Raw genomic sequence first — 12,686 nt, 5'->3', positions numbered from 1 at the left:
CTATAGCCCAATTCCTCAGCCCCTCTCTGCAGGCTCTGAGTTGAATATGACACCGACACAGCAAGCTGGCTCTGCTATTTTCACTGCCTGGAAAGCAGTGTTTTAAGGTGAGATCCCCCCTGACTGGTTTCCCAGACAAAGGGAGAAAAGACGCTGCAGGGAAGGCTTCCAGGCCATTTACAGTATTTATTATGTGCAAGGAGCAAGGATCCTGCACACAGTGTTAACTTTCTCTAGCTTGCTGGCTGGAGGAGGGGGAAGTTCTGCTGTTTGCAGAAAGTCTTGCAGATAATTTCCAGGTGGCAGGGGGAGGACCCATGGCTCAGGGACTCACGCTGTGTATTATCTGCTCTGTTTATTTGCTCCTTGCAAAAGCCGGCTGATAACCACGCTGACAAGCTGTGTGCTGACTGTAGGGAGAGGGAGAAAAACTCAGAAGCTCCCTTCCTGCCGTTTTTTACTACCCACAGCAGGGGGGCACACTGACTCATCTTCCCGCTCTTTTAGCGCTAAGCCCCGCCCCCCGCGGCTGCGATAAGCCCCCCCCCTTCCCCAGGGAAGCGTGCGAGATCTTCATAGAGCTTAAGCCTTCCTGAGGACAGGGCCATCTGCTGATTCTGGTGAGGTGCTTGCTATCAATTGTAGCTCTGCTGAGCATTGCTCCCCCTCCTGGCATACTCCTATTAGGAACATGCAGAAATCTACGGGCACTATAAGAGTACTAAGGCCCACATAGTCTATTATTCAGCCTGCACTGCCTGCCACGCTGAGCTACCACGTAAACACACCTCTTCTCTCTGTGAGTCCTGTGCCCCTATAGCCCCCCAAGACCCCCCTGCCACCACCACTGCCGCTACCGGCAGCCCAGAGCCTAGGGCTCACAGCGCACCGGAATGGGCACAGTTTCTGTCCCAATTCATGGAAAAACTGTCACAGAACCTGGTTCTGGCTATGCAATGTCATCCTCCACACCCTTCTGGGTCCCTGGACGGAACGCAGCCTGAGGATACCCCTATGGAGGATCCTTCTGAGGTAATCCGGGCACATGCTTCACCGGTTGCAGGGATCAGGAAAAGAGCACGGCCGGGTGTCTCCAGCGGGCTCTCCCTCGGGAGCACACAGGGCAGGCTCTCCCACACGCTCCACGGCTTCTGAAGAGCTGGAGGAGGGAGAATGCTGTTTGTGCCAGGAGGATTCCTTGGTTTCATCACCCCCAGATGATCAAACTGCAAAAGACTCCCTTACAGCAGCAATCAACCAAACTCTGCATGTGGAGGATCCCCCCATCCACTACCACTGACCATGCGGTCTCCTTTAAGAGGGCAAGGAAACCTCAAAAGGTTTTCACTGATCACCCAGAGTTTCAGAATATCCTCACAAAGCAAAGGGAGAAGCCTGACAGGCGCTTCGGTAACCGAAAACTCATGGAGTCCCAGTACCCTTTTGCCTCACCTGCCCCTAAGGGCTGGGCCGATCCGCCCTCGGTCAACCCCCCGGTCTCCCGCCTTACCACAAAGACGCTCCTGTCTTTACCCGATGTTTCTTCCATCAAGGACCCGACAGACAGGTGGAGCACCTCGCCCGCTCTGCTTTTGAGGCTGCGGGTTCCTCCCTCTCGCCCTCCTTTGCCTCTGTGTGGGTCGCAAAGGTGATCTCGGTCTGGGCAGAATCCCTTAACACTTCGCTTGAGGAATCCCAGTTTACTCAGACCTTCACAGAGGTAACAGCTCAAATTGCCGCTGCGGCGGAGTACCTCATCCAGGCCTCCATGGACGCTGCTACCTGCGCAGCGTTTGCCGCCTCAAATACCATAGCCATCCGTAGAGCTCTCTGGCTCCGACAATGGCGAGTGGACTCTGCCTCCAAAAAGTCTCTCACGGGCCTTCCTTTTTTTCCAGACCGATTGTTTGGCGAACGTCTGGACAAGCTCGTTTCTGACGCCACAGGAGGAAAGAGTACCTCCCCTCCCCCAGCTGAAGTCCAGGACGTCCTTCACCAGACGTCCACAGTCCTCGTTCCGATCCTTTCGGAACTCATTTGGTTGGTCGACATCCCGTGCTGTCCCCCGCCACCAGCTGCGGATTACGCAGGGACCGACCTTCTCAGCTCTCCCTGAAACCCACTTCGTCATGGCAGCCTAAACCGAAGCAGTCCAGGACTAGGGAGACTCGGCCACGACGTTTTCCCCCCTCATGACTCCTTCGGCGCCCCGGAAGACACACTCATTGTAGGAGGTCGACTGCTGCTCTTCCAACACATCTGGGCTGCCGCCTCAGATGACAAATGGGTGCGAGACCTTGTGTCTTCCGATTACCACATAAAATTTCGGACCCGACCCCCGAGTCGGTTCTTTCTCTCAAACCCCCCAAAGACTCGAAAACGACGCAAAGCTTTTTTCTCAGCAATCCACTCGCTCCAAACAGCAGGAGTGATAATACCTGTCCCAGACGTCGAGACGTTCGGGGGTTTTTATTCCAACCCCTTTGTGGTCCCCAAAAAGGATGGGTCAGTTCGACCCATCCTGGACCTCAAACACCTAAACAAACATGTGCACGTACGGAGATTCAGAATGGAGCCCCTAAGGTCCATTATTGCATCCATGGTCGAAGGGGAATTCATCGCCTCCATAGACATCAAGGACACGTACCTGCACATACCCATCGCCCCAGATCACCAAAGTTCCTCCGCTTCGCAATTCAGGACTCCCACTTTCAATTCGTAGCTCTACCCTTCGGCCTTGCCACTGCACCAAGGATCTTCACCAAAGTCATGTCGGCCGCCATGAGCGTCCTTCACGCCAGGGGAGTAGTCGTTCTCCCTTACTTGGATGACCTCCTCAAGGCCCCCTCCTTCAGCGACTGCTCAACCAGCATACAGATCACTGTGGACACCCTATCCCGCTTAGGGTGGCTAGTAAATCTGGACAAATCCTCCCCGATCCCATCACGATCCATCACCTACCTGGGCATGTCCCTGGACACCCGTCGGGGCTTGATCCTTCTCCCTCAGGACAAGGCGTTCGCTCTTCAACGAGCGGTACGCTGCCTTCTATGCCCTCCGTCTCGCTCCATTCGATTCAGCATGAAAGTGCTCGGCAGGATGGTGGCGGCTATGGAAGCAGTACCCTTTGCTCAACTGCAACTCCGCCCACTACAGCTAGTCCTTCTAGCGACCTGGGACAAGAGCCCCTTCTCCCTGGACAGACATCTTCACCTGACTCCTTCAGTCAGGTACGCACTCCGCTGGTGGCTTCGGTCCTCATCCCTATCGAAGGGGAGATCTTTTCTCCCAGTGAACTGGCTGGTCCTGACCACAGACGCCAGCCTCCTAGGCTGGGGAGCAGTGTACCGGCACCACACTGCTCAAGGACATTGAACGCCCCAGGAGTCTTTCCTTCCCATCAACATCCTGGAACTCCGCGCGATCTTCCTCGCGCTCAGAGCGTTCAGCCCTCTGCTAGCGGGTCGTCAGATTCGAGTCCAATCGGACAATGCGACAGCTGTAGCCTATATCAATCGGCAGGGGGGCACCCGCAGCAAAGCGGCTTATCTTGAGACCGACAAGATCCTCAGCTGGGCCGAATCGACGGGATCAGTGATATCAGCGGTACACATACTGGGGGTAGAGAACTGGGCAGCAGACTTTGAGTCGCCAAGGCCTGGCTGCCGGAGAATGGTCCCTCCACCCAGATGTGTTTCTACACATCTGCACTCGCTGGGGCACACCAGACGTGGACCTAATGGCCTCAAGGTTGAATGCAAAGGTAACCGCGTTCATAGCCAGGTCACGCGACCCGCAGTCCATCGGCGCGGATGCTCTAGTCTGCTCCTGGCACCACTTCCGCCTGCCTTACATATTTCCACCTCTACCCCTGCTGTTGCGGGTAATCAGGGAGATCAAGGCAGAGGGAGTCCCAGTGATACTGATAGCACCAGACTGGCCCAGGCACGCCTGGTACGCCGAATTAGTGCAAATGCTCACAGACGCACCGTGGCACCTTCCAGACATCCCAGACTTGCTGACCCAAGGGCCCATTTCCCATCAGAACTCCAGAGCCCTGAAGCTGATGGCATGGCCATTGAGACCTGGGTTTTAACAAGAGCGGGTTTCTCCCCCGCGGTTATTTCCACCATGATCAGCGCCCGAAAGCCTGCTTCATCCCGCATTTACCACCGTACGTGGAAAATCTTCCTTTCATGGTGCAGGGAAACTAACGTCCAGCCTATGCCTCTGGCCATCCCCAGAATTCTCGATTTTCTACAGTCTGGCTTGCAAGCGGGGTTGGCTCTCAGTTCCCTTAAAGGGCAGGGCTCAGCGCTCTCAATCTTCTACCAATGCCGCCTGGCTCAAAAACCGCAAGTCAAGACCTTCCTCCAGGGCGTTTCCCATCTAGTTCCCCCGTACAAACGGCCGCGGGACCTCAACCTCGTTCTGGACGGTCTCCAGAGGTCTCCCTTTGAACCTCTCAAGGAATCCTCCCTTGCTCTTCTGTCCTGGAAGGTAACATTCTTAGTGGCAATTACGTCCATCAGACTGGTTTCGGAGCTGGCAGCACTCTTGCTGCGAGCCTTTTCTGATCTTTCACCAGGACAAGGTGGTTCTGCGCCCTCTCCCGGATTTCCTTCCAAAGGTTGTTACCCCGTTTCATTTGAACGAGGACATTGTCCTGCCTTCCTTTTGTCCACACCCAGTTCATAGGGTGGAAAGGTCTCTGCATTCATTAGACCTCGTCAGAGCTCTCAGATATTACATATCCAGGACAGCCCCCTTTAGGAAAACGGACTCTTTGTTCGTCATTCCTGAGGGGCCTAAGAAGGGACAGGCAGCTTCAAAGGCGACGCTGGCTCGCTGGATTCGCTTTGCGATCCAGGAAGTCTACCGCTTGCAACTCAAGCCCATTCCTAGTGGGCTGCGGGCTCATTCCACGCGAGCAGTTGGCGCTTCGTGGGCCATTCGGCCTCAGGCTTCAGTGGAACAGGTGTGTAAGGCTGCGACCTGGTCTAGCCTACACACGTTTTCAAAGCATTACAGAGTCGATACCCAGGCTTCAACTGAGGCAAATCTGGGTAGGAAAATTCTGCAAACTGCAGTAGAGCACCTCTCTCAGTAGGCGCTCCAGGCTGTCCGGGACTGGTTCCTAGTCCTTGGGTTGTGTTGTCTTCTTTTATGTTTCCCACCCATGGACTGCTTTAGGACATCCCATGGTCCTGTGTCCCCCAATGAGGCGTCAGAGAAAAACGGATTTTTGTGTACTCACCGTAAAATCGTTTTCTCTTAGCCATCATTGGGGGACACAGCACCCACCCTGTTGCCCTGTTGGGTCTTGGTTCTCTCAGTACCTTATTTGGTTAAGACTCCTTTTTTTTCTCATGTTCCTCTGTTGACTAAAACTGAGCTTGCCTGGCCCGGCCAGGGGGTGTATACTGTAGAGGAGGAGCTATGCTTTTGCATCTACTTATTGTCCTCCTATGGATAGGCAGAATAACACCCATGGTCCTGTGTCCCCCAATGATGGCTAAGAGAAAACAATTTTACAGTGAGTACACAAAAATCCGTTTATTCTGGATAAAACACTCACACTAAGTTTACACAAGTGTATAAAACGAAGACTGTTCATATAATATTTGGCCTCCGTTTAACTCAGGGGTCTCAAACTCGGCTGGGTGTATGGGCCGCACAGAGAAAAAAAATTTGGGGAGGACGCATTCTTTGCAGGACAAAGTGACATTTTTATTGATACCATATTTAGTTTCTTGTTTTTTTTTTAACACACCTTTGCACCACTATTTTTAAACATTTTTCACTTGTTATAACAAACATGCAGTTTTTGTTTAAATATAATAAAAACATTTTTGATAAAGTTTCATGCCTTAATTTTTATTTTTTTTTCTATTGTGTGTGTGTGTGTGTGTGTGTGTGTGTGTGTGTATTTTTTTTTTACGTTTTATCCCTTTGTTGTAACTTGTAGTTTACATTTGGCACCATATAGTAATTTTGGCCAACTTCTTTTAGTAATGGTCCCCATCCTGTAGTGATGTCCTCAGCCTTAGGTTATGTGTGCATGTTGCGTAATTTCATGCGTTTACACAGCATATTGCACTGCAACATAAATGCATGCATCCTGCGTCCCCAGCACAATCTATGAATGTGCATAATCCATCCGCACGCAGAGATTTTCATGCTAAAATTTTGATCCAAATCGCTACGTTCAAAAAAGTAACGTCATTTATTTTGTGCGCTTTGGATGCAGCTCCCGCTCTGTCTATGGGAGAGGCTGCATCCAAAGCGCATGAAATCGCCATCTTTTCTGCAGACACACTGCATTCATTACGAAGTGTTCCTGCAGCGATTTGAAGCGCACATGCACTGCCAAATCACTGCAGATTTTTAAGCATGGACACGACGCAACGTGCGCACATAGCCTTATGCCCATCTTGTAGTAATCCGCCCGACCTTGTCCCATCCTGTAGTAATGTCCCTATCCTTGCCCTCATCCTGTAGTAATTGTGCCCCATCCTTGTCCCCTTTTACTAATCTGCCCATGCAGGTCCTCTCCTTGTAGCAATGTCCTCTTTCCTGATCCTCTTCTTGTAGTAATGTACCATCTTGGTTTCCTATTGTGCTGTTTTTCACATACTCAAAAAAAAAACATTCTTCTCATCTGTCTCCTATTCCCTTGCTGTCTCTTCTCTGCTTCTTGCTGCCCGCAGGCCCGTGCCTCTGTTGACTACCGACTATCGCAACCGTCGTGGGGGCCGCAGGCACTGTCGGCACTTTATTTTAGATGAACGTTTTGCCGGTGTTGTGCGCGCAGAGTCCAGCTCTCTCTGAACAACTTTTCCAATGCAGCTGTTCGACAATCAGAGTCAAGCAGCTGAGGTCATACACGATAGTCAATGGGGGCACGGGCCTGCGGGCAGCAAGAAGCAGCCTGAGGGGCCGCATGTTTGAAACCTCTGATTTACCCTATGTTCTGGATCATACACATCCATTCAGTGCCATTTGCCTCCATGTGTATAATGTAGGGTATATATATTATGCTGGCTAGTAACGTTCTGTACAATTAGTCTGGTCACATTCACAACACAACTATCTCTATTTCCCACTGGTTGCAGGGTGCCGGTGAAATGATTAATGAAGCCACACTTGCTATGGAATATGGTGCCTCCTGTGAAGATGTAGCCAGAGTATGCCATGCCCATCCAGTAAGTGTTCAGCTCTTGGGTTTTCTTCTTAAGTCTCATTAACTTCCCAAATAATACATAAATTGTCTCTTCCTTGCAGACTGTATCAGAAGCTTTCCGAGAAGCAAACCTAGCTGCATCGTTTGGAAAAGCCATTAATTTTTAAACGTCTGGAGAAAGTTGTGTGTACATAGTTTTCTTGTAAGGGTCAAAGGCAGGTGATGAGAGATCAGTCAATGTTTGATACTCGGTCCAACGGGCCCTTGTAAAATCCAAGTATTTAACGATGTTTGGAATTGGAAATGTACATGACTAAGGCCCGTGTATAAAGCACTTAATATAAATGTTGGTTTATACTGAAAACCTGAAACACTATTGTGGAAGCCATGTCTAAATTGAATGCTTGATGCGAAAGATCTGTGAATTAGTTCTCATCTGTCTAATGGAGATATATTCAAAATTCACGCTGCGTCTGTGTCTTTTATTCTTTTTAAAAGCATGATTTTTATTCTGTTCATTGAGGTTGAAACATACTCCACAGGACAGAGTGGGTGCAGAGAAGAAACACAAATTTGAAGGGGTTTTTTTTGGTTGTTTTTTCCCTAATATACAAATATTTGAGTGGGCAATACAGTGATCTTTCTAATGAGGTTTTTATACCTATGCCAGCATCAATGACACTGGATCATCATCTATGATTAGTGGAAAGTTTTTAATCATAAAATGGTGATTCTTTACGGTCTGTCATATGGAGTCGGGAAGACATTTTTTTCCCTTAACACCACGTTCAGTATTTGATCAGTATTTTACATCAGTTTTTGTAGGCCAAAATCTGAGAAACAATCAGGAAAAGTATAATCAAAATTTGGGCACCACTTCTGCATTATTTACCCAATCATAGTTTTGGTTTACAAATACTGAATGTGTTCTTGCCTTCCTTTGGATCCACATGTTAGTGTTATTCATTGAACTCCAATAGTTTTAAGGTTGAAATATTCAAGTCTGATGCAATCTGCATAATCATTACATAAACATTCTGTGCTGTGTAATATCACTTATCATATGCTAGATACAGGAGACAGCCTTGTCCTGCCCTTATAGTGACCACTCCTGCTTCTCTTGAGGCTGTGTGCATATTTCGCTGCGTTTTTGCGCGTTTATCGGGTGCGTTTTTGTCCTCAAAACTGCATGACTTTGCTTCCCCAGCAAAGTCTGAGTTTTCATTTTTGCTGTCCACACACAACTTTTTTTTGTAAGCTGCGTTTTTGAGCTTAAAAAAAAAGACATGTCAATTCTTTCCTGCGTTTTTCTGCGTTTCCCCCCATGCAATGTATTGGAAAAACGCAGAGATCAAAAACGCATGCGGGTTTTTTTTTTTTTTTTTTTTTTTTTTTTTTTTTTTTTTTTTGCTGCTTTTTTTGTTGCGGGTGCGTTCTGTGAGGTTTTTAGCGGTCAAAAAAATGCAGCGTGTGCACATAGCCTTATTCCAGTTGAGATGTGTGCAGAACGGTCACTGACCGCTGGCTGCTTATCTGCAGGGCCTTGTGGTGCCACTTTTTTTTTTTTTTTTTTTTTTTTTAAAGCCTGTGCTACCACTGCTGCTGTTCCTGACCGACAAAAGAATATCCTTTTTCGGTTCCTGTCCCCTACTTTTTTTTTTTTTTGTTTTTCTCTGAACTTCAATCACTCGCTCATTCTGGTTATTTAACCCACACACTAAAAATTAAAAATGTCCCGCTTGTCCGAAAGACTGTATTCAGCTGAGGAGGCATACACTGGTCCTTTCCTCTAACACTGATGGTGAGCGGTTAAACTCTATGATCAAGTTTCCAAGCCCTACAGTGCCATGAGAAAAGCTAAGGTGTGGCACAAGAAGCTAGTCATGAATATTGTACAGATGTCAATATATAACTGTTTTTATGTGCTAATGTGGCGCCCCAGGGTATTGCATCCAGTAACAGTTGCGGTGCTAAGCCCGGGGTCCTGGAAAACCAGTGCCGGTAAATACCATTCAAACACACACAATTCGGTCCTTTTTCCTAGACTGGGTAACAGGCTAGAGACGGATCTGATGGATGGCCACCTATTAGTCGGGACTTATCCAATCCTCTAGTCAGAAACCTGGGAGAAGGAGAGGCTAGTCAGTGCAGTTGACAGTAGACAGACATCTTGACAGAGTGTGAAGTGACTTGTTGGGCTAAAGGAGTACGGTTGCCAGGGAGAGTATGGTACGAGTACTCACTGGACCAGGCACCGGAGGGGTGCAGAGCCGTAGTTCAGGACACTTCAAGCTCACCTTATAAATCTGCCCGGTGAGGGAATCCTCAGGGTTCCTCACCAACGTTAGTGTCTGGGGCACAGTAGCAAAGAGGAAACCCGGGAACTGGGACAGAGGTCCAACCCAAGAGGGGTTCAAGCTGCATGCCATACGGGCCAGGACTGTGACAGCAGGAGGTGGTCCCAGAACTCTTTAGGCCATGGGGACCCACCAATTACAGGCGTGTGCATGAAAGTAAAGCTCGCCAAGTCACCACACCGGCATTGGAATCAAGGGAATACCGGATTACCAGAGGCCCAGATTGGTAGAGACCAGCACCAGCCGAGTTGCAGCTTCACAGAACCAGTGAGTAAAGAACAAGTTAAACTGCAGCCCCTGTGTTGTCTGAATTCTTCCTGCACATCTGCATCACCAACTTTCACCATACTACAACCACCATCATTCTCCCCTGGGGCTTAGCACTATTTGCGGAGGGCCATAATATCCAAGCTACTCAATACCACCAGCCCCAGACTTTGGAGCGGAGGCTTTCGCCACTTAGCCGCATACTGCAAGTGGCGTCATGAAAAACATTTTATTTTCTTTTTATTTCCTCCTTTTTTTTTTAATTTTTTTTTTTTTTAGGGCCCCCCCCCCCCCTTTACTCAGGGTCACGGAACCAGGCACCGGCCATCCGTGACACGTCCCCGTGATTCAAAGCCTGCGGCTATCACTATCATGATATGTTGCCTTCCTTCAGTTCCATGATTTAGTGATCAAGGCCCTTGTATTTGGAAGTTGGGAAGGAGTGGGCCACAGTACCTCTGAAGCTGAAGATGCTTGTGTTATAGCAGGTCAACATTTCCCAGGTAAGGTCCCTTGAACAACAAAGAAATGAAGGTTGCAAAAAAGTGCAGACTGTTTACAGAAGGAGTAAGGAACGAGAACATTTGGCAATGAGACACCTGTCCCAACAAACCTTGCCTGTGTATAACTCAATGCTTGAGTCTACCACAGACTACTAAATTCACATACGCCAACCTTATTTACTCTACACAACTTGCATATACCACCACATTTTTTTTTCTTTATTTAAAACTGTTTATTTCTTAAAGCATTTTTCATATAAACTTAAAACTGCAAAATTACATCATTTTAGTAAGCATAGACGACGCATCAGGTGGGGGAAAGATATTAGAAAAGATTGGGTAAGGGAAAACAGGGTGGTGGTGACAGACATGTAATGTGTCATTTGTCTGAGCGAGAGCTCAAGGCATACAAACTCCCGGCTATTGACTGTCCACAAAAAGGTTGCAGGGTGACCACATATGCTGAAATTTGTCCAGTCGATTGTTGATGTATGTTGTGATGTACGCCGTCAGCCTCGTTTCTCTGATCCTTGATTCTAGCTCCTGGAGATTAGGGGAAGGATTCGTTTCCAAAATCAGACATTTCGCTGAGGTCTATATGTGGAGAAGACGCCTGGCTGAGTCTTTTGTGATTCCTGGGGAGGGACATTAAGATGATTTAATGGGTCTAATGGGACCCTATATCCCAAAACTCTGGATTAGCTCACCCACTGCCCTCCAAAAGGGAGCAGGGGTTTCACAATCTCAGAAAATATGGGTCAGAGATCCCTTATTTTTCTCACATTACCAACATCGATCTGATGTGCCTGGGAAGAGCTTACCAAGGACCTCTGGAGTATGGTACCAATGCGTTATACTGGTTTTACTTTTGCGTAGTGCATAAAAAGGTCTTTGCTGTTCGTTCCCATATGGTCCGTCTCATCAGTTTCAGAAACTCCCCAAATATGTCTCCCACTTTGTCATGTACGAATGCTGTATTTCTGCATGAGATGTGAGTATGTCATATATATGTCAAATTAGCCCTCTCATTGAAGGCCCCTGCCGGCAGAGACTCTCAAACAAGATGAGTTTGGGGATGAAGTAGATCTAGTCAAAGACAAGACCAGGTGGCAAATTCGCATGGATGTGTAGAAAGCCTCCCCAGGATTGTTGAACTTTTCATGTAGAGAGCGAACGAGAGGATCATATTTGAGCATGGGTCGCCTATATATACGAAACTGAAAAGGCGAGCAGCAATCCATGGGGCAGCTACACGTTTAATGGAACGATCTTGTAGTGCAGGAGTATATAGAAATTATATCAATGGGGACTTAGCTAAGTGGCAATATTTTTAAGGCCATCCGCCAGCCATGCCTGGTGAACGCCATGGGTCCCAGGAGGGCCGTGTCTGGGGGGCCCCAGGGCATCCATCCATAACAGCAGCAGGGTGAGTGGGAGCCAACCAGGCTCTTGCCACTTCCATCCACTTACTCGTTGAGTCCAAACTGGTCCAAGCCAGGATACGCCTTAAATGAGTGGCTAGATAATACTTCCACATATCTGGAAAAGCTAGATGTCCATCCTCCTAGAGGCCAGCAGCATCAATTGGGCAATTCGGTGGTATTTGTAGGCCCAAACAAAGCTGTTCAGCCATTTCTGAAATTGCTGTATTACCAGTCTAGCGATCGGTATGGGGAGCGTCTCCCAACAAGTATAAATACCTTGTGAGAATCGTTATCTTAATGGAGGCCATCCTCCCAAAGGATAGGCGGAGTTTGTCCCATTTAGCCAGTGTCTTTTTGAGATCCTCAAAGAAAGATGGAAAGTTCTGTATAAAGTGATTTGTAATCTCTCTTTAAATGTATCCGCAGGTATTTTAGACAGTCTTTTTTCCACACTTATGCAAATGCCAATTGTAGTGAAGAGAGAACAGAAGGCATTAAATTTAAAGGTAGAGCTTCAGTTTTTGTGGAGTTTACTTTATAACCCGAAAGGCTTCTGTATTCAGCCAGGATGGTATGGAGATTAGCCAGAGATATCGGGATTTTGTATTGTTAATAGGACATCAGATGGGAAAAGTGACAATTTATATTCATGTCCTTTAACCTGGAACCCTTGCACATCTGGACTTTCCTGAATTTTCGCTGCCAGAGGTTCAATATATAGTACAAATAATAAGGGAGATGGTGTTACCCCTGTCAAGAGCCATTATAAATGGGGAAAAGTTGACGATGATGCGTGGGGATGGGTAAGTTTTACCAATGCCTCTGGACCTGTATATAAAGCACGTATAGCCTGCAGAAAACGCCCATCAATGCAAAATCTCTTAAGGGTGGTGAACAAAAGGGCCAACCCAGCCTATCAAGGGCCTTTTCTGTATCGAGGCTGAGGAGTAGT

General features: G+C 48.0%; 1 protein-coding gene across 1 annotated transcript in view; it reads left to right on the top strand.

Annotated features, from left to right (window-relative positions):
- Positions 1-7,648, top strand: part of DLD (dihydrolipoamide dehydrogenase) — a 49,973-nt gene extending 42,325 nt beyond the window's left edge. Inside the window, exons 13-14 of the mRNA XM_075345141.1 lie at positions 7,116-7,205; positions 7,285-7,648. Coding sequence (XP_075201256.1) covers positions 7,116-7,205; positions 7,285-7,350 — 156 coding nt within the window. The 3' untranslated portion in view covers positions 7,351-7,648. The remainder of the gene's footprint in view (positions 1-7,115; positions 7,206-7,284) is intronic.
- The last annotated feature ends 5,038 nt before the right edge of the window (positions 7,649-12,686 follow it).

Source organism: Anomaloglossus baeobatrachus, chromosome 4 (assembly GCF_048569485.1).
Source record: "Anomaloglossus baeobatrachus isolate aAnoBae1 chromosome 4, aAnoBae1.hap1, whole genome shotgun sequence".
In the NCBI taxonomy this organism is placed as follows: Eukaryota; Metazoa; Chordata; class Amphibia; order Anura; family Aromobatidae; genus Anomaloglossus; species Anomaloglossus baeobatrachus.
Note: the sequence above shows the minus strand (reverse complement) of the source record. Positions and strands in the feature narration are given on the sequence as shown.